At 30.2% G+C, this 25,956-nt stretch overlaps 6 protein-coding genes across 22 annotated transcripts; 4 read left to right on the top strand and 2 right to left on the bottom strand.

The window, feature by feature from the left end:
* The first annotated feature begins 809 nt into the window (after positions 1–809).
* LOC143349274 (activating signal cointegrator 1 complex subunit 1) lies at positions 810–4,150 on the top strand. Of its 2 annotated transcripts, XM_076780383.1 has the most exons (8): positions 810–949; positions 1,019–1,290; positions 1,361–1,470; positions 1,683–1,998; positions 2,080–2,243; positions 2,312–2,439; positions 2,518–2,646; positions 4,132–4,150. In XM_076780383.1, exons 2-7 carry the CDS (start codon positions 1,073–1,075, stop codon positions 2,641–2,643), a joined length of 1,062 nt encoding a protein of 353 aa, XP_076636498.1. In that variant the 5' UTR covers positions 810–949; positions 1,019–1,072; the 3' UTR covers positions 2,644–2,646; positions 4,132–4,150. The 2 variants fall into 2 exon arrangements, with proteins under 2 accessions (XP_076636498.1, XP_076636497.1); XM_076780382.1 differs by lacking the exon at positions 4,132–4,150 and having other exon boundaries at positions 2,518–4,061.
* A 6-nt stretch (positions 4,151–4,156) lies between these two features.
* LOC143349273 (uncharacterized) lies at positions 4,157–5,974 on the top strand. Its single transcript, XM_076780381.1, has 4 exons — positions 4,157–4,203; positions 4,306–4,370; positions 4,437–4,618; positions 4,675–5,974. The coding sequence occupies exons 1-4, from the start codon at positions 4,197–4,199 to the stop codon at positions 5,666–5,668; spliced, it is 1,248 nt and encodes a 415-aa protein (XP_076636496.1). The 5' UTR covers positions 4,157–4,196; the 3' UTR covers positions 5,669–5,974.
* Positions 5,886–6,839, bottom strand: Nd-13a (NADH dehydrogenase (ubiquinone) 13 kDa A subunit). The gene is made up of 3 exons (XM_076780386.1): positions 6,474–6,839; positions 6,213–6,389; positions 5,886–6,138 (listed from the first exon to the last, which is right to left on the bottom strand). Exons 1-3 carry the CDS (start codon positions 6,606–6,608, stop codon positions 6,076–6,078), a joined length of 375 nt encoding a protein of 124 aa, XP_076636501.1. The 5' UTR covers positions 6,609–6,839; the 3' UTR covers positions 5,886–6,075.
* A 254-nt stretch (positions 6,840–7,093) lies between these two features.
* On the top strand, positions 7,094–16,603 carry Dnapol-alpha180 (DNA polymerase alpha catalytic subunit). 4 transcript variants are annotated; one of them, XM_076780379.1, is made up of 22 exons: positions 7,094–7,400; positions 7,542–7,739; positions 7,810–8,113; positions 8,369–8,639; positions 8,704–9,108; positions 9,252–9,620; positions 9,855–10,059; positions 10,317–10,585; positions 10,768–10,884; positions 10,970–11,153; positions 11,449–11,586; positions 11,900–12,075; positions 12,332–12,572; positions 12,968–13,107; positions 13,651–13,856; positions 14,117–14,378; positions 14,463–14,637; positions 15,146–15,315; positions 15,505–15,753; positions 15,929–16,004; positions 16,080–16,294; positions 16,493–16,603. In XM_076780379.1, the coding sequence occupies exons 1-22, from the start codon at positions 7,385–7,387 to the stop codon at positions 16,496–16,498; spliced, it is 4,392 nt and encodes a 1,463-aa protein (XP_076636494.1). In that variant the 5' UTR covers positions 7,094–7,384; the 3' UTR covers positions 16,499–16,603. The 4 variants fall into 4 exon arrangements, with proteins under 4 accessions (XP_076636494.1, XP_076636493.1, XP_076636492.1 ...); XM_076780378.1 differs by lacking the exon at positions 16,493–16,603 and having other exon boundaries at positions 8,378–8,639; positions 16,080–16,440; XM_076780377.1 differs by lacking the exon at positions 16,493–16,603 and having other exon boundaries at positions 16,080–16,440.
* A 383-nt stretch (positions 16,604–16,986) lies between these two features.
* Positions 16,987–19,055, bottom strand: LOC143349275 (pseudouridine-5'-phosphatase). Its single transcript, XM_076780384.1, has 4 exons — positions 18,838–19,055; positions 18,121–18,339; positions 17,808–18,040; positions 16,987–17,305 (listed from the first exon to the last, which is right to left on the bottom strand). Exons 1-4 carry the CDS (start codon positions 18,899–18,901, stop codon positions 17,126–17,128), a joined length of 696 nt encoding a protein of 231 aa, XP_076636499.1. The 5' UTR covers positions 18,902–19,055; the 3' UTR covers positions 16,987–17,125.
* Positions 19,056–19,643: 588 nt separating this feature from the next.
* Positions 19,644–25,830, top strand: LOC143349610 (facilitated trehalose transporter Tret1-like). Of its 13 annotated transcripts, XR_013080950.1 has the most exons (9): positions 19,644–19,969; positions 20,109–20,731; positions 21,029–21,272; positions 21,344–21,754; positions 21,821–22,342; positions 22,417–22,704; positions 22,920–23,078; positions 23,151–23,451; positions 24,244–24,355. XR_013080950.1 is itself a non-coding variant. In XM_076780971.1 (8 exons), the coding sequence occupies exons 1-8, from the start codon at positions 19,838–19,840 to the stop codon at positions 23,376–23,378; spliced, it is 2,607 nt and encodes an 868-aa protein (XP_076637086.1). In that variant the 5' UTR covers positions 19,644–19,837; the 3' UTR covers positions 23,379–23,909. The 13 variants fall into 13 exon arrangements, 12 of the variants coding, with proteins under 12 accessions (XP_076637086.1, XP_076637087.1, XP_076637088.1 ...); XM_076780971.1 differs by lacking the exon at positions 24,244–24,355 and having other exon boundaries at positions 23,151–23,909; XM_076780972.1 differs by lacking the exons at positions 22,920–23,078; positions 23,151–23,451 and having other exon boundaries at positions 24,244–24,422.
* Positions 25,831–25,956: the final 126 nt, after the last annotated feature.

The raw sequence follows: 25,956 nt of genomic DNA, 5'->3' as shown, positions 1-25,956 counted from the left end.
GGCGATACCATTCGTGTGCACCAAACCTTGGGGGGCGAGGGGAGGTTACCCCGGATACTTCCTCTAGTATTCCGATAGATGGCGACACTTTGTCAATTTTGGCGCAATATTGGAATAAATAAGTATCGCTTCCAGAAATTGTTTATAACTAATTAACTACATGAAAAAATGTGAGGAAAGGCAGGGAATGTAAATAAAAAGCATAGAGAATAAATAATATGATTTAAATTTTTTATTAATATAAACATAAGGAATGTTGACGTATTTTATTACTAATTTCTTCTAGTCTGCAGAGAGTTGTGGCATATCTTAAATTGCTTTTTGTAAACATTCAATCCTTTCTTTTTGCATTGCTAACATTTGATCACATTGAACTCCAATTTTTAGATATGGTCGCGCTTTTATTATTGAGCGACAACGTCTTCTAATTTTAATAATCTCCATGTTCAGCATTGTGGAATAGTACAACCCTTCTATGATGTTGCATGCATGATCTAGGATAAGAATATATTATTTAACAATGATTCATTCTTTACATATCTTACACTTTCAAGATAGGAATGGAAGTACTCTATTGCATGTCATAAATATGTATTTATTTCATAATAGAATATACTCACTTTCTTTAACAGTTGTATGGTTTACAGATCCTGCTATTTGCTTGCTCTTTCAAACACCTGAGCTTGCTGTTGACATTGTACCTACAAAAATAATTGAAAAAAAAAATATTTTCCCATTCGATTGGCAATATGTTAACGTACTTGAAACGTTGAAACTAAGATTTTAAATTGGCGACCCTGGTTGGCAGTCGATGGTTCGGAGCAGTGTGGCCAGATCTAGAACTAATCCAGTCATGTTTTGTGATAACATTAAATCACTTTATAATAACATTACAATACCTACGTTAAAGCTAAGTGTAACATATGCTACTGTTACTTTGTGATTCAGGGTAATTTACTGGCAATTCTGCTCAACCGTCAAGTCACGTCAAATTTATGATATTTTATATTATTTCCAGAAACGAGGATTTTTTTTCGAAATATATCGGAGGAAATAAAATAATAGCGAAAGAATGAATATCCTTAAACCAGAATTAATTTGGGTGGATGGCCGATGTTATAGATGTTTAAGGGATAAAGAGTGCGACAGGCACGATATTGATCCTTATATCGAATATGATTACGACCTAGACCTTGACCTTGATAAAAATTGCGAGGAAGAATATGATAACGTTGTAGAAATTAAACCGCACGAAGAAACAAAATTTAAACATACCTTTCACATAGCAAAGTAAAAGAAATATCTTTTTAAATCTCAATAATTTTTTTAATATGTATCAATACCAATTAAAATATTTCAGATCATTTTTTCCATTTATCATTGGATCGAAGAATGCGGTCCGCAAAAGATTGGAAACCGAAACTAAAACACTTATACAAGTTCCAGGAATTGGCCAGGATGGGGACATTGGTAAATATAATAATAGTAATAATAATATTTATTTGTAGTTAACAGGGAAAATCCGTTGATATAAATTGAAAGTTAAAATAAGAATATAAAAAGGCAATATAGATGTTGACATTAAATGTTTCAGATAATGTTAGGTGCAGATATAATTTTATATCATTTTAAAATCCAAGTATAGATGGTAGTTTCTATAATCTATGATCGTTTGTTTACAGTCATAATTGGATCTAATTGTAACGGGATAATAAAGGCACGTCACAGAATAAATTTGTTGATAGAATCAGCTAGAAATCGTCTAGGTTCCACTCATTTCCTGTCCATACCTCTGAATGAAGGTCAAATAATAATGAAATTCAATATATTTAAAAACAATATTATGAATATGGAAAAAACACCCAGAGGTGTGGATGAAATGCTCTTTCAAAAACCAAGCAAATTGCACCTTACAATCGGAGTACTCACATTACTTGATGATGTTGAGAGAGATAAAGCTATTGAAGCTCTGGATTACTGCAAAGATCATATCATAAAGTATGAACAATATTATTGTATCCTTAAAAGTACTTATTATTATTTCACATTTTATTAAAATTGTTCCTTTATGAATTGTAGACCTAAGATTAAACAGCATGGACAGATTCGTATATATATGCAAGGAACTGACATAATGAACGATGATCCCACAGAAGTGAACATTCTGTTTGCAAAAATAATTGATAAAGACAATGCTTTGCAAGAAATAGTGGACGAAATTATAAATCATTATTTTAGCATAGGTATCTATAACAGAATCTTTTTTTACTAATATCTTTGTGAACATTTAAAAAGAAATATATTATTTCAGGTTTATTAAGGAAAGAAAATGAGAAAGCTAAACTCCATGTAACCCTCATGAATTCAGCATTTAGAATAGACACTAAGGAAGCTGGTTACGTATCCAAACAACGATTTGATGCACAAGAAATATTGAAAGTGAGTGTATAATATTCGTTTAAGGTGTAAAATATACAAATAAATGAATATTGTGTAATAAATTTTCTCGTTTTTCAGGTTCATGAAAATACGTTTTTTGGAGAAACCACATTGAAGCAAATTCATATATCGCAGCGTCACACGATTGGAAATAATGGATATTATCAAGCAACTGCGAAAATTGATTTCTTAGAAGATTTGTGAACGGTATGCGAACCTTCTTCATTCCTCTCGATCCCTATTCGCCCCCCATTCTTCCTTGTCCCGATATTCTTCGCGACGAACGCTCGCGAAAGACGTCTCTGAGTTAATTAGTCTCCATGATGAACAACAATACTAGATTTCAATAATTACCACTTCGAAGAAGAAGTGTTATTATTATTTTATTAATCAACCAGTATGAGCCCTTGGTATGAGTAAAATCTTAAGTTCTTTAGAATTATTAAATTAACGACGCGATTCAGGGACTTAAATCGGCCTTTGTGGAGTTGTGGTACTACCCTGGTTGAACAATTTCATCTATATTGACGTGGATGCTATTAAAATGTGATATTCTTAGCACTTGGACAAAATGTGATTAATCAAAATTTGGATATCGCAATTAAAAATAAATCACCTGTACATTTTTGCAGTTTGCAACAATTTTTATTGCCCGCGAACGTGTTAAGTGTACATAATAGTTCCCAAATAGGTCCCAACACATGCAAAGTCGTTTAGAAAAAGCTGGTATCGTTATCGTGATAAAGATTAATGTTATACAAGTTTTACCTATGTTTCTGTTACTAATATAATGTTTATCTCTAAAACATTACAAATGATTTAATATTATTTCCCATAATATCAAACTTTTTTTTTTTAGTCAATTTTCGAAATTAATAAGGGCTATAAAAGTCAAATTCAGCTTTCTATGTCCTTTATACAGGGTGTTTGGCCACCCCTGGAAAAAATTTTATTGGGAGATTCTAGGGGTCAAAATAAGACGAAAATTAAGAATACCAATTTGTTGCTCGAGGCTTCGTTAAAAAGTTATTAACGTTTAAAGTTCGCAGATTGCTGTTCTACAGGCGGAACTTTAAACGTTAAGAACTTTTTAACGAAGCCTCAATCAACAAATTGGTATTCTTGATTGTCGTCTTATTTTGGTCCCTAAAATCTCCCATTAAAATTTTTCCCAGGTGTAGCCGACCACCCTGTATAAATGTAAATTTAATTTTTCATATTACATTCGATTTAATTATATCGATAGCCATTTTTATGAATTAATAATATTATGTTATATTCCATCCGTACATTTTTCTATGCTGTATTCGTACATTATTGCAATGAACACCCGACGTGAAAATAATGGACGAATCAGAATCAAATATAAGATTTTATCAATTTACGTGCGTTAATCGCATTAAGCTTTTCGTTTTTTATCATTGCAAATACTTCTAACCTCTCTCGACTATACGTACATCGATTTTACAATAAAACAATATCGTATTCGGCAAAAAATAGAATTTTTTCAAAATTCGAAAATATTATCGATCATTTTATTTGTGCCTATCAACATATTTCGCCATAATTTTTATTTAAAGAATGCAATCATACCAATACTTATAAATTCGATTATCTATATATGTATGTTTTATAATTGTATTTTACATTTGTATACATTTGTTACTTGTAAAATATTTTGTTTTTTGAAAGGAAATTTTCTTACACAACAGAATGTTCATTAACATTAATACTTAATTTAACGATATTAAGTGAAAATGCGAGGTATTAAACGAATATTAGTTTTCTGTACATTAACAACAATTTTGCCAATAATACTTCTTATAACTCCTTTATACTTACGCCACAATTTCTATGCTAACATAGTATACACTGTAACCGATTTGGATATTCTGGAAATTAACGATCAAGTTTCTACAATATTCTGTTCGGTAAGTGTTCTTTATTCAAAGTGATAGTTCTAATAATATAAACTGACATTGTTATCATTTGTACAGAAACACACATTGCAAATGAACAGAACGTTTAATGCATTTCAAATGTCACAAAAGCCAGAAAGAACTTCATACAGAAAACATACTCGTCTTGTGAAAAGTATGACTCTGCCAGACGACACTTTAGAATATTGGAGATTCTATTTGTTGGAAGGATCAAGCATAGTGCTTTCAGTTTGTTCCAGGTACATACTCAAGTCTAAATACTAATATTCTAATACTCTAATATTTGTATGTGTAGGTTTCAAGGTGCTTCCATACTGCTCGTTAAGGGTGAACACAATTTAAGAGCTTGCGGACTACTTGAACATGATAATAATGAGCAAATGATTGAAGGTATATACCTACCGGAAGCAAAGCGCCAAGTAAAAGTAATATTTAAATCAGATACCAAAGAAAACGGTATATTAAACAGCACTGAAGAGAAATTGGTGGAAAATACTGTAGAAGATAGCAACGTAGATATTACTGACAAAATTTATAAAGAATCGGTTCGAAATGGAAATGTGCAAGGAAAAATGGTGTATGGTACAAAAAAATTGAGCAACGCCAAAAAAAAACTGGCAGAAAGGAAAAGAAGAGAATTGAATATTGAGAAACGACTTGATGCAAAAGAGTTGCAAAGAAAATTGAATTTAAAAAGAGCAGACAAAATGGTTGGCAGGAAAATAAGAAGTCAAGAACTTATTAGACCACCGTTTCTACTCGATCAAGGGATCAAGCATGGTGGAAATGCTATAAAAAATGAAACAAATGTTGACAATGATTCCTTAGTATCTAGTTTTGAGAACGAATTGCTCAAATGTTATGGTGGTTCCATTTTAATAGCACAAGAATTTACTCCATCTGAGCAATGCAACAATATTAATTACTTTATTAATGGAAAACATATGCAAACAATACAAACTATCGTAGAAAGTGGTTACTACTATTACATATTTTACAGTGACAATGACATTGTATCAAATGATATATATGCAATATTTGATATTTATAAACCTGTTTTCCAATATGAGAATGTAACAAAGTCTTGCACCAATCAAACGAAATGTTCTTTTCCAATTGATTTACTATCTTCTAATAGACTAATCGTCGAAATACCAACCATAGAAGGTGACGAAATCAGAATAGATGATGCAGACTTACTTCTGTCAATTTGCCACCCACGTATGGAAGTATATATATTTTTCCCCATTGCAGTATTATTCTGTATTCTTACTTGTGCATTTATGTAATTTTCATTTCACCATATTGGTAAATAGTTACATTTGTTGTGTACTGTGTATGCATTGTGAAAAAAATTTTAAATAATTTGTATATATTAAGTGTCTTATCTAAAGAAAGACTTAAATATTCAAGGGCATAAACAGGGTGTATATAAAAAGTAAATTTTTAATAAATGAAAAGTGTGATAGAATTGTAACATCAAAAAAAGAACAAGAATCATAAGTATTCCATAGAATGTAGATTATTATTCGAACATCCCTTTAAAATTACATTGCAAAATAATAGTGATCATTAAAAATCCACAAAAACTTTCATTAATATCCAACATTGTATTTCTATTAATTATTACAATAAATACTTTTCATACTATTTACAAGATTCGCAGTTTAGTGCAACTACTATTTTAATCTACCATTCAGTGGTCTTCTTTGACAAAGCGCAAACCACAATATCCACAAGTATGGTTTCCTGGCTTATCCTAAATGGAAAGATTGAAAAATGAGTATGACTTCAATATACATTCCTTTGGTATATGTTATATTTGACTCCTACCAAGTTTATATAAACTTTTGGATGACCTAAAGGTCCACCCCCTCCGTCACAAGCTACGATTCGCTCCTTCCTAGGTTCGGGTGGAACTTCGTTTATTAATTTAATAGCCCAATTGTCGTTAACTTCTTTTGGTCTGTCTACGAATCTTGCATTTCTATAATCGTCTTCCTCGTACAACTATATTACAAAATTATATGTATATTTAGTATAAATGAAGAGTTTGTTATATATAGAGAACGAATAATTTTTAGAGGAATTTACCTGACCAGTGTGAGTCACTTTTCTGGCAGAATCCGAAGGCAGATTTGCGAAGTTACGTACTATTACGCTTGGAAAATTAGCTTTGTACGTTTTATTACAAATTTCGAAGAATTTAACCATTTTCTTACTTGCCATATCTTATGTGTATCACGATTTTTCTTGTAAATATGGAGTGTTTAAGGTTCTCGGATTTGATGCAGTTGTCGTACATGCACGTCGAAAATTGGCATCAGTGAGGTACCCTTATCAAATAAAAACGGTTGTCGCGTAGACCCCTGTTTGACTATTGTAGAAAATTTATTTAAAAATTGTTAGGGAAATGAGTAAAAAATTATTCTGGTATGTTTGAAATGGAGATTTTGATTTACAATTCATTACGTGTTACTAAATTTCGTAATATTATTTTCGATATTTTACATATCTGCGTAACTAAATCACCTAGATTTTAATGCAAATAATACTAGACCATGATATTGTGACGATAGGCTAGGAACATTGGTAAGGTTGAACAGCGCAAGTGGCGTCAGCTGGTGGCATCAGACAGAGGACTAGCGGCACTAGTGCGCCATAACAGTGCCGCCATTCCGTCTCGGTATCCCGTCACGACAAGTTGCGTGCGAGTAATAAAACCGTTTTATAGTTACACGTGAAGTTGATTTGTTTACCTGGCATCCCACAATATTGTAGTTACTAAAGATTATTGCTAGTAATGTAGATGGCGTAACTTTTATTGTCACGTGAAAACGAGTCTTAATAGATCTAAATCGTAATTTACAATTCGTTAATATATCAATTCCAGTAAAACTCCCGCCAAAATTACTAATACCTATTGTTTATCATTGAAATGTGAATATCTAAATTTTAATCTCTAATTTCTGTAAATTTTCATTTTAACAATTCATCGTTGAAAAATGAGTGACGCGGGACGTAAGTATTAACAACTAATTTCCATTTGAAATATGTTTTAATAAACTCTTCGATCGTTAGAACGATAAAAAAATATAAATTTTTAATCTTGACAGAAATTTTCTAAATCCTCTAAATTAAGTAAATATTATTACTGTTTAGCATCTTCTGCAAGAACTAAGCGTCAAAAGGTAGACAAAACTGGAAGATTGTCGGCGTTCGAGAAATTAAAACAATTAAAAGGCAACAAACACAAATACGAAATCGAAGAATTAGAAAATGTTTACGAGGAAGTGGATGAGAAAGAATATTCCAAAACTGTAATAAATAGGCAAAATGATAATTGGATTATCGATGACGGTAATAACTTTATTTACAATTATGATGTTTAAGTCTATTCTTTTTAATAAAAATTTCTTTAATTCAAAAGGAGAAAGTGGTTATGTGGAGGATGGCAGAGAAATTTTCGATGACGATTTGGATAATGAAAGCATACAGGAAGCAAGAAAACAGAAAATTACTGGACCAAGGAAGAGCAATAAGGACTCTAAGAAGAAAGGAACAATTGAAAGCATGTTAATGAACATGCCTTCTAAAAGGAAAGTGGATGTCGGATTAGACGACGATAATATTCTGGGGGATTTGATGTCTGAGTTGAAGAAAACCAATATAGTGAAAAAACCAGAGTTCAATAGTGTTAGAAATAAATTTTCTATAGCTTCTAGATTAAATGAGTGAGTAGCCTTTTTTCTGTGTCTGTTGATTCTAATTTATAAATTTCTACATTCCAGTAACATGAAATTTATTTGCTTGAAAGTTTTTTGGTTGAAACTACAGAGAAGACATGGTAAAATATTCTGTCTGTCTGAAATTTGAGAATCATTTCTCTTCCTGACTTTGAAATATTTTATTTGCCATTAAAATGATTCATTTAACTTCTGCCTTGCATATAGATTAAAATCTTAATCTCAACAAATCATTTACCATAGTAATTCCAGAAATACTGAAACAGAACAGAATTTGCAGTCAGTTTCTGAACGCAAAACAGTGGAAACTGTCGATGATGAGTTTGCAATCTTTGACTGTTCAAAAAAGAACATAAATGAGAGAACAGAATCTCAAAGTATTGCTGAGGGTAGTAGTGAGAACATTGTAGATGATGATGTTAGTTCGCAAACAATATCAAACAAAGACAGTGAAAAGAGCAGTAGTCAAATAATCGATGATGAAAGTGAGGATCTCAGTCAGTTTGTTGGAGATGTAAGTTCTTTATTGTACAAAATATAAAACAAGTTATCCATTTAGCTAATTGTATTCATTGCAGTTCTATAACACAGACTTTGAAGCAGAAAATGTCAGTAACATTAAAAAATCACTTAAAAACGAGAGCAAAGAAAGTAAATCAGTCGTACGAGCAAAAATTGACGACATCAAGACGGAAACTATGAACTCTGAGAGTTTGAATGAGATCTTGAACACAGAATTCGCCACGCAAGCTAATTTAGAAGTTTTTGTAGAGACAGAACTAGATTTCCCAGTGACGACGAACATAAACCAAGAGGAAGTGTTTAGATTTTACTGGTGGGATGCTTATGAAGATCCTTTCAAACAACCTGGAGTTGTGTATTTGTTTGGGAAAGTCTTTGTACCGGCTGTGAAAGAATATTGTTCTTGTTGCTTAACAATCAAGAATGTGCCACGAAGAATTTACCTTCTGCCTAGAGTTCATGTATGCTTGAATAGTTATTATAAACCCAGACTATCATAATTTAATTTTAATTCTCATTTCCATATTCATAAATCAGACAGTATCTATTTATCTTCCCAATTATAATAGTATAATACTAATAACAGTACTCCTATAAATTTTAGGTGAAAACATCGTCCAAAGAAAGCAAAGATGACCCAAAATTAAACACAATGGAGAACGTGTACAAAGAATTCAATGAATTTGCAAATAAGTCTAGAATAAAAGAGTTTCGCTGCAGCACGGTTTTGAAACACTATGCTTTCGAGCAGGAGGGTACTCCGGCAATGTCAGAGTACTTGGAAGTTAGGTATTCTGCTAATTACCCAGCAATGCCAGCTGATTATTCCGGACCTTCGATAGAACGAGTTTTTGGGACAACTGTGAATCCTTTGGAACTGCTTCTGATTGAAAGAAATATCAAAGGACCATGTTGGTTAGATGTTAAATGTCCCCTGCCATCTGGAGTAAAAGTCACTTGGCCCAAAATAAAGGTAAATAATAAAGAATGATTGAATGTGAAACTCGAACGTTGTCTGGCAAAGAAAGGGAATGGTTATAATGGGGAATATATGTATATATATAAAAATATATAAAATATTACTTCCTGTAATTTTTATTTTATCTTTATAAAAATGATACCAATAGATTGTTGAGATTCAGCCAATTAAAACTAGCTCACATACGATATAAATCAAATTACTTTTAATTGATTTAATAAACAACAGGTAAATTGTATGAAAATGGAGAACATTAGTGTTTCAACGGAGTCACAAACGTTACCGCCATTAGTGATAATGACGTTGAACATAAGGACGTCTTTGAATTCTAAAACACAACAGAATGAAGTGGTGATGGTCGCTATACTAGTGCATCGAAACTATTACGTCGACAAGGAACCACCCAAACCGTCGTTTCAACAACACTTTTGCTGTAAGATTGGCTTTTTTTCTTGAAAACTGTTTCTCTAAGATTTTTTCTTGCCATTTTATCGCAGTTTGAACGAATAGTTGAAAACAAATAAAAAAATGTTTATTCTAGGATTAAAATAAAAAACTATTTCATTGAAAAATTAATTATTGTGGGATTTCACATTTTTCTTATAGCAAGTTTTTTTGTTTAAATTTAAAAATTGAACTTTTTACCAATTTTTGGAACTAATCTTAGTTTTTTGTATTATTTCTGTATAGTAATCACCCACCCACGAGACACGCCATGGCCGAAACAAGCCCAGGAAATGCTGTCGAATATTTCGTATACAAAACTAATAAAATTTGAAACGGAAATAGAGTTATTAGAAGAATTTTTGAAGATAGTGAACACGAATGATCCAGATTTATTTATTGGATACGATTGTGGTTTCCAATTTGACATACTAATGCACAGAATGTTTGCTTTAAAAGTTTCGAATTGGAGCAGACTTGGAAGACTTAAGCGAACTGTACCACCATTATTTAAGGTATAGATTATGCAAATTATAATAATTTTCTTGTATATTTGTTAATACTTTGTAGTTTAAGATATTTTGAATATTTCTTTCCAACTAGTTCGATTGTAATTCAGCTCTACAATTCCCTTAACAAAAATCGAATAAATCTTTGTTCCTTTTTCAAATTATAGATATAAACAAATGTGTTTCAGGGCAGGATAAATTTCAACCAAGTTTTAGCTGGTCGTCCCATCTGTGACATACAGGTATCAGCCAAAGAATTGAACCTGAAAGTTAGAAGCTTCGATCTGCAATCGCTTTGCACAGCAGTAATTATTTAACCAACTGATATGACTCGCTAAATATATACGAATATCGATTAGAAATGAAATTAAATTGCAGTTACTATTATAGGTATTGAAAAAGAAGGAAAGCGAGTGCAAAGAAATAAAACCTGGAGAATGCGCGTCGTTTTATAGTACAATTCAGAAAATAGAGCATTTAATTAAAATAACATTAACGGAAGCATTGAATATTCTGTGCATCGTTTTCGAACTAAATGTTCTTCCACTGGCATTGCAAATTACGTGCATTGCTGGTAAGTATACATATATTCAATCAGAAATCTAAAATAATAGTTATATTAATAAAAAAATTGACTTTTATTCGCATAGTCATTCATCATTCATTATTAAATTGAAAAGTAAATTTCTGGCAATTGTCCGTAAATATTTGTAAACAATATAAAATTCTGGTCGTCGATGATGGTTATTTACAACTAAAAACTATTTCTTTAGTTAATTATAATGGTTATTCATAACAGATTAAGATTTTCGTTAATATTATACAAATATTTCATTTTCTAAATACGTAACTTATTTTATTTTGATTAGGGAATGTGATTTCGAGAACGTTAACAGCTGGACGTGCTGAAAGAAACGAATATTTATTGTTGCATGCTTTCCACTTGAAAGAATATATAACACCGGATAAACGAATCACAAAAAAGGGAAAAGATGCTGAAAATAAAGGTAAGATTTACATTTTACACGTTTGCACTCCAAATTTATTCTTTTGCGAATTCAATTTATTGATACCTTTAGTGTTACATAAATATTTCATATGAATTTTATTTTATTATGACGTATATATAATAAAATTTTTATTTCGGAATAATAACTTCACATTGGATTTTAATTTTATTACAGTGACTTAAGAAAACAAATGTGTAGAAAAACTTGATTTGCAAAAAGTGAATTTGATTTACAAAAAGCTTAATTTAAAGAGCAAAATCTGTATAGTTTAAATATTATAGTAACTTGATTAGTATTGTATTGCATTTAGAAAATACTGGAAGAAAGAAGGCAGCTTATGCTGGTGGATTAGTTCTGGAACCGAGAAAAGGATTCTATGATAAACTTATTTTATTGATGGACTTTAATTCCTTGTATCCGAGCATAATTCAAGAATACAATTTATGTTTCACCACTGTACCCGGTGCTGCTTATGTCGATAACGTAGTAAATATATTTATTATTCACCAGTTAACACCATTTCTACCACAATTTGATGACACCTTTGCATTTTTTGTGATTTTTTTGTAGTTTTTTAAAATGTGAATTATGTTATTTTTAATATCGTATTATCTAGAAAAAATGACTAAACTTAGAAAATAATTTCAAGTTAAAATTTTAAAAGTTGTCTTTTGATGCGTTTGATAAAAATAGTGTTGAATGCACAATCTTCGTCTTTTATTTGTGAATTATGTTTTTACAGGATCTAACGATACCAGAATCGAATTTGGAGCCTGGAATAATTCCAACAGAAATTCGTAAATTGGTCGAAAGCCGAGTGGAGGTGAAAAAGTTAATGAAGACCCCGAATATTTCACCAGAATTGAAAATGCAATATAATATCAGGCAATTAGCTTTGAAACTGACAGCCAATTCTATGTATGGCTGCTTGGGCGCGACTCATTGCAGATTTTATGCTAAAGGGCTGGCTGCTCTGGTTACAGGTGAAATATTATATATAATTGTGGAAGCATTTGAGAGGTGTGGCTAAACAGTAGTTTTGGGTTCGGGTTGGGTTGAAATCTGAAAATTTGTGATACTTGGGAACCCGTAAATTTACGCCATTTTGGTAACTAAATCTGAATATTTGAATTATGTTTTCTTCAAATTAATTTTGAGTGTTTTTTACACAAGACTATAGGAACTTTTCTATGGTTTCATTTCTATAATATAACTTGTATAAAATACGAAATTATTTAGAAATTTGGAAGAATAAGAATTTGGATTTTTTAGTATCACAAATTCTTGAGTTTCCATTCTGAATCCGAAATATTGGGACTTTACACACCTCTAACAATGGTACTACCAAACATCTATCAAATTCATATCGTTTCATCAGCAAAAGGTAGAGAAATTTTACAACACACAAAGAATCTAGTTGAAAAATTGAACTATGAAGTCATATATGGAGACACAGACTCCATAATGATAAATACAAATCTGTTAGAGTACGAGGAAGTTTTCTCCGTTGGAAAGAAGGTAAATTTTGAAGTATCCGTCAATTCAAACATCTATTTATATGTATATCCCCCTTTCCTCTATACCTTAATTAATTTACATAATATGCTGTATACTGTATACTGAAATTACACAATAAAAAATATTAGGACACTTTTTGTTTCGTAATTTTAGTATACGGCACAATAGATACTATATTAATTAATTAATGTATAGATGAAGGGACGATATATATGTCATAATGATAAACAGTTGCAATAAATATGTGTCTTCAAAATTAACACGTCAATTGCCATGCTAGTTTTCTGTATAAATATTCTTAACATTTGTCAAAATTATAGCGTGAAAAATAAAAATATTCAATAGTTCGATGAAGAACTTCTTATTTTATAACATTATTGTTATCGAGAATGTTATATTTTTAATGAAATATTGTAGATTTCATCACAATAGTAACCATCGCTTATCCAAAGAATATTTAACTTCAACATTCGTAATTACTAACAATGGAAAAGTCATGGCTTTAGGGTTATCATAATATTAAAAGGTAAAATTGCATTTCAGATTAAACAGGAGGTCAACAAATTGTACAAACGAGTTGAATTAGATATTGATGGTGTCTTTCGTTATTTACTCCTTCTGCAGAAGAAAAAGTATGCTGCTGTTACAATGACTAAGTTATCTAATGGCCAGATAGAATTAATCCAAGAACACAAGGGTTTGGACATAGTGAGAAGAGATTGGTGTCAATTGGCTTGCGACATTGGAAAGTAAACAAAAAACATTAATTTTTGAAGATTAAATGATTGTTTTTAATTTTGAATATTTGTTATCTCTAAAATAATGAATATTTACTATTTATTAATTTTATACACAAGAATTGTTTTCAAATTGAACGATTAGCAACTCGAAAAGCAATGTTATGATATAATTGAAATTTCAATTCGTTTATTTTATTAATACGGGGTTTGTTTTGCTATAAATTAGATTTAAACTTTGTATTTATATTATAATTGTCAATAATTTTCAGGAAAATTTTAGATCAGCTGCTTTCTGATCAGTCAAATGAAAACAGATTGGAACAGATTTTCAATATTTTGCAAAATGTTGCAAAAAGCGTTCGAGAAAATCAAGTATCCTTGTCTTCTTTGGTTATTACTAAACAATTATCGAAAAATCCTAACGAGTATCCTGATACTAAGCAAGCTCATGTTCAAGTGGCGTTGAGATTAAACAAAGATGGCGGTAGAATGTGGAAAGCTGGAGACACTGTTCCATACATTATATGTGACGTTTGTATCAAAATTATTATTTTTTGGAATTCTTACGATTTTTATGCAAGTTTTGTTCAATGTAAAAATTTTGTTTCGTATTAGGACGGAACACAGAAATCTGCAACCGAACGAGCTTATCACATAGACGAGTATAAGAAGAACGATTCTTTGAAAATTGATGTCGATTATTATTTAATGAGTCAAATTTTTCCTGTTGTTTTGAGAATTTGCGAACCCATCGAAGGAATTGACGATGTTTTGCTGGCTGAAAATCTGGGTAATATTTTAATTTTATTTTTAAATATTTGTAGACGGACGTAGGGAAATAATTTTTATTTGAAAATTAATTTAATGTGACAAATTTTATTTTGTTTTGATGAATGTCACTTTCGGGTTACTCGACACGAACCTAACATGAAATGTGGGGGTCCCACACATCCTAGGTGTTAGGTACATCCACACATCGCCCATGAAGGGTTAAATATACAGGGTGTTCGGCCACCCCTGGGAAAAATTCGTTAAAAAGTTATTAACGTTTAAAATTCCGCCTGTAGAACGGCAATCTGCGCACAGCTGCATGCGCGTGATAGTGGTTCTCACTCACAAGACTCGCAACTTTAAACATTAATAACTTTTTAACGAAGCCTTAATCAACAAATTGGTATTCTTGATTTTCGTCTTATTTTGACACCTAGAATCTCCCATTAAAATTTCTCCCAGGGGTGGCCGAACACACTGTATGTTAAATATATGAAATATATGTTGAGATTAGAATTTTGTAACAGGAATAGAAGTTGTATACAAATCGAAGAGACTAATACATACAGAAGAAAACAACGAAGTTCCATTGTTAGTGAATGACGACAGGTTTAGGTATTGTCTTCCCCTAAAATTCACTTGCGTAAACGAGAAATGCCAGTCAGAAATTATTATAAAAGATATAGTGGTCGAAACAGTAAGTAGTCGTATTCAAATTTTTTTTATACATACAGAGAAAAGAAAAATTTTTATTCTATATTTTAGACTTATTTTTTCACGTGGCATCACCCCCTTTTCGCTTGTACCACCAGTTACCAAATACCCTGCATATATGTGTAAAATTATAACAAAATTAAATTAAATTATAGAAATTATTATTTTACAGCCCACTGGGAATCAATTATCGCTCGCTGCATGTTCAAATCCAGATTGTTTAACAAAACCATGGATATATGTAAATGTTATACAAAATGCATTGGTACTTGCTGTTCGAGAAACATTAAATGATTACTATAATGGTTGGCTAGAGTGTGAGAATCCACTGTGTGGAGAAAGAACGCAAATCCTTCCACTAGGTTTCCGTAAAAAGTATCCAACATGCAGGAATTGTGGCGATGCTGATTTGCATAGAATTGTAAGTCACAAAACAGAGGGTTTCCATATTTCTTCAATTATTCACCAGTGACTAGTATACAATATAAAAGAATTCATGAATGATTTGTTGATAAATAAAAATATATTTTATTATAATTAGTAATCGCGTGGTATTTTTATCGTTAATTGGTATATCATACAACATTGTGTTATAGTTTTCAGAGACAAAACTTTACAATCAGATGTGTTTCTATCTCCACATTTTCGATGTTAGTCAACCGAAATGTAAAAGTTCGTATTTGAATTGTTTTCCAATTAAACAGTAGGAAAACCAGGGGAAAATCTGATGATTTATTTCTTTTTCAGATTTATTATCTCAGTATCCACAGGGCATTAGAACAGCTTATGATTCTTTGAAAGAAGCAATGGAGAAAATACTAAGACGTAATGCATTTTCTATTGTGTGTTTGGACGCCATTTTTTCGAGTGTTAATCCACAACATAAATCATCAGGTTTGAGACAAGACATTGTGGATATATCCGATAGATCAGAGGATGAAATGTGGAATAACGATGAAATAGTAAGTTATATAAAAATTAATAAAAAATAAACTTGTATATATGTAACAAAATGAGACAGTTAAAACTTTCCACCTGAATAATTCACTTGTTTTCAACAATAGAAAAAAGCGTCAAACAAATGTATAAACAAACTATATACAAATTATTGTTAATTTTTGATTCGATAATAAATCACAAGTTTCGCTTTTGTGTTTCAGATTTGAAAATTTTAACATTCTTGGCGAGCTTGAATATAATTTATATTTTTTATATTTAAATAATATTTCAACCATTCGTGGATGTTTATAGAAATTGAAATAGAAATATTTTTTTAAATATATATATACACTGTTATAAAATATCCTAGTTGAAAAATGAAATAAAAATGTGAAGCCTTTCGTTTTCATTTATTCACGATGAATTTTCGTTCGAACTGTTAAAACATTTTTTAGAATGCAAAATGAATAGCAGAAATGAAAATGGAAAACAAACTACACCCTACACTATTATCTATAACAAATACAAAAACAAAATCATAGCTAATTCAAGATGCACGCTCAAATGCACGTTCAAATTTTAAAACAAATTAAAATTCTAGACAGAATAAAAAAAAATTAAAAAATAATTTCCTTCCATATATTTGTATTAAAAATAAATAATACAACAAGGTAAATTTACAATTTATATTCTTAACAAATATATAATTTACCACTCTCTCTTGTTTTCTCTTCATACATGTCTATACTTTAATATAGATTTAACTGGAATATTAAACTATTTCTTCTTTCAAAAGCTATATATATACATATATCTATATACATGTGAAATACATGTATATATATATATATATGTTATGTATTACGTGACGGTAAACCAAACATTTCAGGTTTAAATTCTTCCAGACTATTTATTATTAGTGTTGGATTTTCAATGTATTGTTTAGGTAACATTGGATCTGGAACCATAACTACTTGCATTCCAGCATTTAGGGCAGCTTTTACTCCATTCGGAGCATCCTCAAACACCAGACACTGAAACCACAATAATTGAATCAACAAACTTGATCGATAAATTGTAAATAATATTTATTTAAATATACTAAAATAGGCAATAATAGAGAAAAACATTATTTAGCTCTTGGTTTTTGAAAAATGTAAGACTTGATTTATTTAATTCGAGTAGATTAAAATATGTTAAAATAAAACCTTCTTATTAATTTGTTACTTAAAGTTTTTAAACTTCAGGAGAACTTGTCAGATTATAAAATTATAAATTTACTAAAATAACGTAGCTTAAATACTATGTTTGCATACGTTTAAATTTGTTTACATTTAGTTCTCAACAATAGTCTGTTGAAATTATAGATTTTACAATAGTCTATCCATATATGAACTGCAAAATTTGATAAAATTAATCCTTTTTAAATATTACAAAATTTCCACTTTTAGTTTGTTTTATAAACACTAGAACCAATATTTTAATTTAACTTTTATTTTCTTCATTGAAAAGAAATTAAGAAACACCGTAACGAACCTTGGAGGGATCAGGATTATCAGGAAATCGCTTTGCTGCAACAAGAAATATGTCTGGTGCTGGTTTCCCATGGACGACTTCAGGATCCGAGCCACCGAGTACCTTATGGTGAAACAAATCGAATACCTCTGTCCATCTTTGTGTCTTCAATTCATAATTCTCTCTACTGGAACTTGTGGCTAATGCGAATGGAATGTTATTTCGTTTCAGGTATCTCAAGAGACTCTCTGCACCTGTTTATACACAACAATAAATACGAAAATAATGAAGCTTTTGTATTTCCTCGAATTCAAATAAATCTATTGTTTATTACCTGGCATTAGGTTGGCAGAAGGAAATATTTCTTGGTATATTTTAACTATTTCGTGTTGAAATTCTTCGGTCGATAAAGGTAAAGACAACATTTCGACTACCGCTTCTGCCACTGCTGTGGTTTTGAATCCCATGGTTTTAGCCTTGTGCTCCCACGTGAATGTTTTCCCATAGCGATTGGTAATACGATTGAAGGCATCAGAGTAAAGCTTTTCTGTGTCTGTTAATATTTTAAGTTTGTAGAAACTGTATTGATACCAGTCTTTAAAAATTGTGATTTCTTACAGTGGATATTATAAATTTGTTGATATTATTTCCACTGCAGTTTTATGCACACCTACTTAGACCAAATAACTGTGGAAATATTTTTAACATAAATTGTGTGGTTTTCAATATTGTTTTATAGAGGGAAAATAGCTTTTTCTAAAATAAGAAATTCACACATAGTGCTTTTTAAAACTTTTCATTGTATGGATACACGTGGTATTTTAATTTATACTACTCGTGATTTCTTAATTATTGCCATTCTGGCATTACCCATCGCTACACGTGCATAGATAAAGCAAAATTACTATATTCACATGAATAAACATACATTTATCTAGAGGTTAATTTGGTGTAGAAGGACGTCGAAAATAATTCGAGACGAGTTTTATCTTTAAATACAAATATACTAATTAACTTAATGAAATAAAGTACAGTAAATAAAATCACTTACTGAGCAATAATCCATCCATATCAAAAATACAATGCGTAACATCTTTAAACTGATTCGCAGACATTTTTCAATGTGATAATCAGTACTGTTCTATTATATGTTGCAAAAAGCTATACTTTGTTGATAACAATTAATTAATAATATTGCCGAACATGAACAGTGACACCTATTATGTAATATTATAAAAGCCCTAATGCTACAAAAATTACTATTAAATTTTTATACTGCAATATTGTATTAATTTTCTATGCTCCTTTGATATTATTATTATTTAATTATTATATCGTATTTCATTATTTAAAATTCTATGAAAGCTACTGTCACGTGTTAATTTATACATTTCAAAGATTATTACATTTATGAAAAGAAATCTGAAGTAGAATTCAAATTTCCCTCCATAAATGCTTCTTTACCTTGTTACGCTATTACGTGAATGTAGATTTAGTGCACATAGCGCCACAACGGGAATTAATTGAAACCCGATTACTTAGCGTCGAGTGCAGAATCATGTAACTGGCAGCCTCCGCCTCCATTTTCAATCTCAACCGAGTTGTATCTAAAAGTCGTACACTGAGCTAACTCTAACAAATAAATTTTGCTAAAGTACTTTGAAATGTATCGAGTAGTTTTGATTTTTGCGCGCCTCGCCGAGCAGAACGGTCAGCGCTCCATGGGTACCAACCCACCTTCTTTTTTCCCTAAACCGCGAACACGGGACGCAACAGTCTCGTCATATTTAGTTCCGAGGTACGTCGTTTGTGGCGCTGTAGAGGATCTTGAATTTCTTAACTACCATTGGGCGACATTTTCAGAGTGTTGTCACGGTCACGAGTATCAGTATCAGTTTAAATAGAAGTGAAGCGTCGAGACGTCAATATCTTACGGTAGTAATACAAACAATATTCAAAATTTATTAAAAAAACGAAATATTTATAAATATAAACATCATTTGTGTTCTGTCTTCGTTGTACCTATTTGATTTTCTATAAAAATCACTAAAATGGATTTGATCGAGAGACCCACATTAAACGTTCTTGATCCAGATGATAAATTAATGGAGAAGTTTCAAAAAACATTTCATGCTCATTTAACAGATGTGAATAATAGACTTTCGGAAGATATATACGAACTAGTAAGAAATTTATTATATAAAACATATTAGAAATTTACAATTTTTGTTCTGTTATCTATACTTATTTGATATTTACAATAAGATTTTTTACAAAATAAATAATATTAATGTAATAGACATTTTAATTACGTATTGTTAGGAAACATCGATAAAACAAACTGAAAAAGAGATAGAATCAAAAGGTACGCATCTATACCAAACTCAACAAGAAATTGATCATCAACATACAACAATACTACAATATATAGAAGCATTGTCGAAAATTACGTTGCTAAGAGAAAAAAGATGTCAAAATATAGAGCACGTTAAAAAAGTTCTGAAAGAAAATCATTGTAAATTGAAGGAAGAAAGATATAAGAAGGAAAAGCTTTCTCAAGAGTTAAAAAATTTGTTGGCTTGTTATAATTATTTATCCAAATGGGAAGAAGATTTAAATGATTATTTGAAAAAGTCGAAACAGATATCCTCATTAGATATCAATAGAAAAAAGATGCTAATCAAAAAGAAACAGCAACGAGATTTTATTTTATATCGATTAAAGGAAGAAGTATGGAAGATTGAAGCGGAGATAGCATATTTGGACGAGCAATTACAAATTAAAGATAGAGAAAAAGACGATACTAATAGAGTAATAATCGACGTAAATACAGATTTAGAAACTCTACATACAGAAAACAAAGGCTTACATAATACGTGGAAATCTATCGTAGCTAATATTTATAAACGGAATAATGTATATGATCAGCTACATTCGAAACAAGAGTATGTATTGTAGAAAATTAGAACATCTATAAGTATCATCTTTCCATGAGAAGAAGCCAATCAACGGACTGCAGCAAGAGTGAGGATGTAAACATGTAGTGCCTTCTTCTCGTGGAAGGACGATATGTGGTCTCTGAAAGTATAAACGATTCTAAACATTTTTGAATGATTATCGTAGATGGTTAATTTACGAAATATTAGAAATTGTTTATTCTTATTAGGTTTAGTAATACTATTTTTCGAAAAGAGGATTTAAAAATGTATAATTTTACATTTAATGTAGTGTGTATTTCATAGAGAAGTGCATAAGTTGTGTGATGCACTGTTAATGGAAATACAAAAGATCAAAAGAGAAACAGAAAAGGAGATGGAAATCAATGAACATTTAACATCCTTATCTTTTCGTATAAAGAATAATATTAAAATCGTATCAAATGTAATATCAACGTATAATGAAAAAGTTGCAAACATTGAATTGCAATTACTAAAATTAACGAAAGTCGATGAGCAAACACAATGTGTTTATAATATTATTTTTGCTGTATGTTCAATATGTTGTATCTCTTGAACAAAATAGTACTTAATTAATATTACAAGATATTAATTTTTCAGAAATATCAAAACTATTTATACAAAGAGGAACAAACAAATAAAAAGTATCAAATTATTTTCGAAAAGAAAAATAATTTAGAAGATACAATATTTAAAAAATTGGAAGAAAAAATTATATGCGACAAAACAGCACAATATGTAAACGAGTTATTGTTAAATACAAAAAGTGCTGTGTTACAGCATGAAATTACAGTTGCACATATAGAAAATTTATGTGAAAATAGTCGTTTGAGATTAGAGAAACTTACAAATCTCATTGCAAACCAGAAAACAGAGTTAGAAAAATTTTTGCAAAGAAACGATGGAAAATTAAAACAAATAGATGAGTTGCAAAAGGAAATAAAGAAATATGAGACTGCAATTGAAAGAAAGCAAAGAAAACTTCTTGAGATAAATAAATTTATCAAGCAGGTTGTACATTTTTGTATTTTTATAACTCAATCTAAAATAAAATTATCTATAAACAAATAATTTTAGATTACAGCAAGAATTGGCGATGAAAATTTAAGTCCGCAAGATTTAAAAATTATCACTTTAGAAAAGAATATACAAGAACTTATACAAAATATTCAAAAAGCACAACAGTTTTGGATGCGTCAGCAAGGTTTTATGGTTTCGTTAAGTCAACAGAGAGAATCACAATTACGAGAGTTAAATCTTCTTGATAAAGAAATTATGATAATGGGACAAAAGAATTTTAAATTAGAGTATACATTAGAAATACTTATGAAAGAAGAGACAAATATAAATAAGATCATAGTTTCTCTTGAACAAAAAATGTTACACATAAATGCAGATTTAGTGATACAAAAAGATCTGAAAGAGGAATTGGAAGACAAAAATTGCATAATAAAAAATGAATGCATTTTATCTTTTCAAGAACTGGAATTAGAACTTATAAAATTACAAAATAATTTAAAAAATATGTGCACTGAAAAAATGATATTAAAGGAAGAATTAAAGTCTTTGCAACAAGAGAGTTTATCATGGGGTAAAAAGGTAATGGACGTCATAATTAATTTATTTCTTCGAAAATTATTATTTATGCTTAATATAATGATCACACGATTAAGGTACATTTGCTACAAGAAACAATAAAAGAAATAAAAGAAGAACGCAATTCTGGTGATATAGCTTCAATGAAAAATGAAATACATAAAATGGAAATGAGATTTTCCTATTTAAAAAGAATTCAAGAAAAATTAATTCATGATATGGAACTCTGTGTAGGAAGGAGAGATATTATAGTCAATAAAGTAATTGATAAGCTTAACAAAAATCCAAAAGAACGACACAATGAAAAAATTATAATGCGCAAACGTTTATTCGATCAACGATCAAAAATCAAGCAGTTTTTAAAGGTATAATTTTTATACAATTAATGAAAACTAAAGATGGGTACCCAAGATTTCGGGTTTGGATCGAGTCCTGAAAGTTTATGATACTCTGATACTCGAAAATTATTTCGTAGATATAGATTTTTTGATTCTTGGCACGATCCGACTCCGATATCGGGTACTCAAATTTTTGAATATCCACTAATCCCTACTAAAAGCATCTTTCCTGGACTTGACAGATAACAAAACAAACTGATGATATAGTGAAACAATTAAAAAGTCAAATAAACAATATAGAGAATAAATTGACCACGTGTCAACAAGATTTGCGAAATTTAAGGAAACATATTTTCGATATGGAAGACGAAATTGAACAATTGGAAATGTTAAAATACCTTGTACGTTTTTAATTGCAAATATGTTGTTGAGAGAATTTTTGCAAAAATTTAATCGTTTAAATTAATTTTTAGAATTTGCATCGCATAGTCCTTAAACAAAGAAAAGTAAAACAATTACATAATATAAAAAATCGTACTTATAAAATGATTTACAAAAATGGAAATGTGATAGAAGAAAATTTGAAAATGGAATACACCTATCGGCAATATTTAAAACATATAATAGAAAAAGCTGATCATGATTTTCCGATGTTACAAGCTAATTTACGGAAAATACTATTAATCCTGCAAATACTTTAAGAAACTGATAAGAATATAATATGATAAATGTCAAATTTTATTGTATCATCGTATTGTATACATCGCATTTAATGTAAATAGATTTCTTTGCGATCCAAGGTTTTATTTTATCAAATAGATAAGATAGTTTTCTTATTATTGGTGTAATTTATTTCCATTATGCTTATTATATACTTTTACAGTAGTTTTCTGAGTTGGATTTAAATTGTCATATGCATGCAAAGAAGTAAAACGTTAAATTACAAATTAGGGATAAAAAATATTAGAACTTGATAATAGAAGCACGACGCGTGTGTTATTAGTAATTTATGTTTGGCATTAACGATAATGCGATAAACATTTATGCCGATGAAATCTAAATTAATCTGTATTTAGTCATATCGCTGATAAGAAATGAATACCTGCCAAAGTAGTGATTACGTCGTATCCGCCAGTATCGTATTTCTTAACTTACAATTAAACTTGAAACACGTAAAGGTTTTTCTCGACGCTTGAAATATTTCACGAATTTTCCAAGTTTTATTCAATCAATACGGTACGTAACATAAACAAAAGATACAACTATACAATATTATTTCTATATCTATAACATTATTGCAATATGAACGTAATGAATTATACATAGTAAATATATTAGTAACTCATAGTGTTCATTGTCAACTATGACAAACGAATTTAATTTCTAAATTATAGTTGAAATTCTGATACTTCTAAATTGAAGTAGAAAGAAATGCATGGAATTTAATTATTTTTTATTTATACATATTAGAGATACAAAATCAATCATAAAATTGAATTACCAGTGGCTTATTTTCTAGAAAAAGTAACAACTATTTATAACTAACATTAATCTAATTACTTCTAGGTTTCTATCGGAATAATTTTAGCAATATGAATAAAAAGAACCTGGGAATTTCGCAGCAAACCATTATTTCGAATACTGAAGATGAAATTGTGCCAGCTAAGAAATTGCTCCAATATGTTGCCAGTTTATCAGCAACACTTGGAGCTTTAGCATTTGGCATGGTATTAGGATGGACCTCTTCTGCCGGTCCTAATGGAATCTCCCTGCAATCTGTGTACAAAATACCGATTTCTCCAGATGAATTTTCATGGATAGGATCACTGACTGCACTTGGATCACTAGCAATGAGTATTCCTATTGGAATTCTTACCGATCTAATAGGAAGAAAATATGCAATGCTCTTGATGGTGATACCTTTCACTATAGGTTGGCTGCTCATCATTTTAGCTAACTCTGTGTCCATGTTTTATATCGGTAGATTTATCACTGGTATTAGTGGTGGAGCTTTTTGCGTAGCTGCACCAATGTACACAGCAGAGATAGCTGAAAGTAGTATTCGTGGTAGTCTTGGCTCTTACTTTCAATTACTTCTTACTGTAGGCATTCTGTTGTCATATAGTTTGGGAACTGTTCTGGATATGCGTAATCTGTCTATTGTATCTGCCATCATGCCATTAATCTTTTTTTGCATTTTTATGTTTATGCCAGAAACGCCAATCTATTATTTGAAAAAGGGTAACGAAGAATCTGCCAGAAAAAGTTTAATAAGGCTACGTGGTGTTGAGTATGATATAGATAGTGAATTACAAACTCAACGAGAGGCATTAGAGGAAACTAGAAACAGAAAAGTTTCTTTCCTGACTTCATTTAAATCTAAAGCAGCCTTGAAAGGCTTTATAATTGCTTATGGTCTCATGTTTTTCCAACAGTTTAGCGGTGTAAATACTGTTATATTTTATGCTAGCGATATTTTCGAACAAACTGGCGCCGATATAGATCCACAATATTCTTCCATTATTGTAGGTGCAATGCAAGTAATAGCTGTTTTTGTGAGTACTCTGGTTATAGACCGTTTAGGTAGAAGAATATTGTTATTAGGATCTATAATACTTATGTTCCTAACATCTTTTACACTTGGACTGTACTTCTACCTTACACAAATTGAAGTAGATGTAAACTCAATTAAATGGATGCCTTTAACTTCCGTATGTATATTTATTATTATGTTTTCTTTGGGTTTTGGTCCTATCCCATGGATGATGGTGGGAGAAATTTTTACACCGGAAGTGAAAGGTATAGCTGCGAGTAGCGCCAGTTTTTTAAATTGGCTTCTGGCTTTCATTATAACTAAATTTTATAATGATTTGAAAGTGAAAATAAATATTTCCGGTACATTTTGGTTATTTTCTGGAGTTTGTGCCGTTGGAATTTTCTTCGTTTACTTTTTAGTTCCTGAAACTAAAGGCAAATCATTGAAAGAAATTCAACGAGAATTTAATGCCTCATGATTATTATTATTAATTTTTATAAATCGTTTATTAATGAAATTAATTGTCGATTTAAATTTACTTTGAATTGTATACTCCAATCTATTTATAAAGAAACACAATACATAAAAATAAAGATTTATATAACTTCAATTAATATGTTTAATTGTGAATGACATAATGGTAATATACAATCTCATGTTCTTTGAGTGAATCATAGCAACGTGCGAATGAATAATCCAGAAAGTCGGACGGTGAACATATTAAGACATAAATAAAACAAATA

The sequence above is a fragment of the Colletes latitarsis genome, chromosome 13 (genome assembly GCF_051014445.1).
Source record: "Colletes latitarsis isolate SP2378_abdomen chromosome 13, iyColLati1, whole genome shotgun sequence".
Classification (NCBI taxonomy): Eukaryota; Metazoa; Arthropoda; class Insecta; order Hymenoptera; family Colletidae; genus Colletes; species Colletes latitarsis.
The sequence above is the reverse complement of the archived record's forward strand: the minus strand, read 5'-3'. Positions and strand labels throughout refer to the sequence as shown.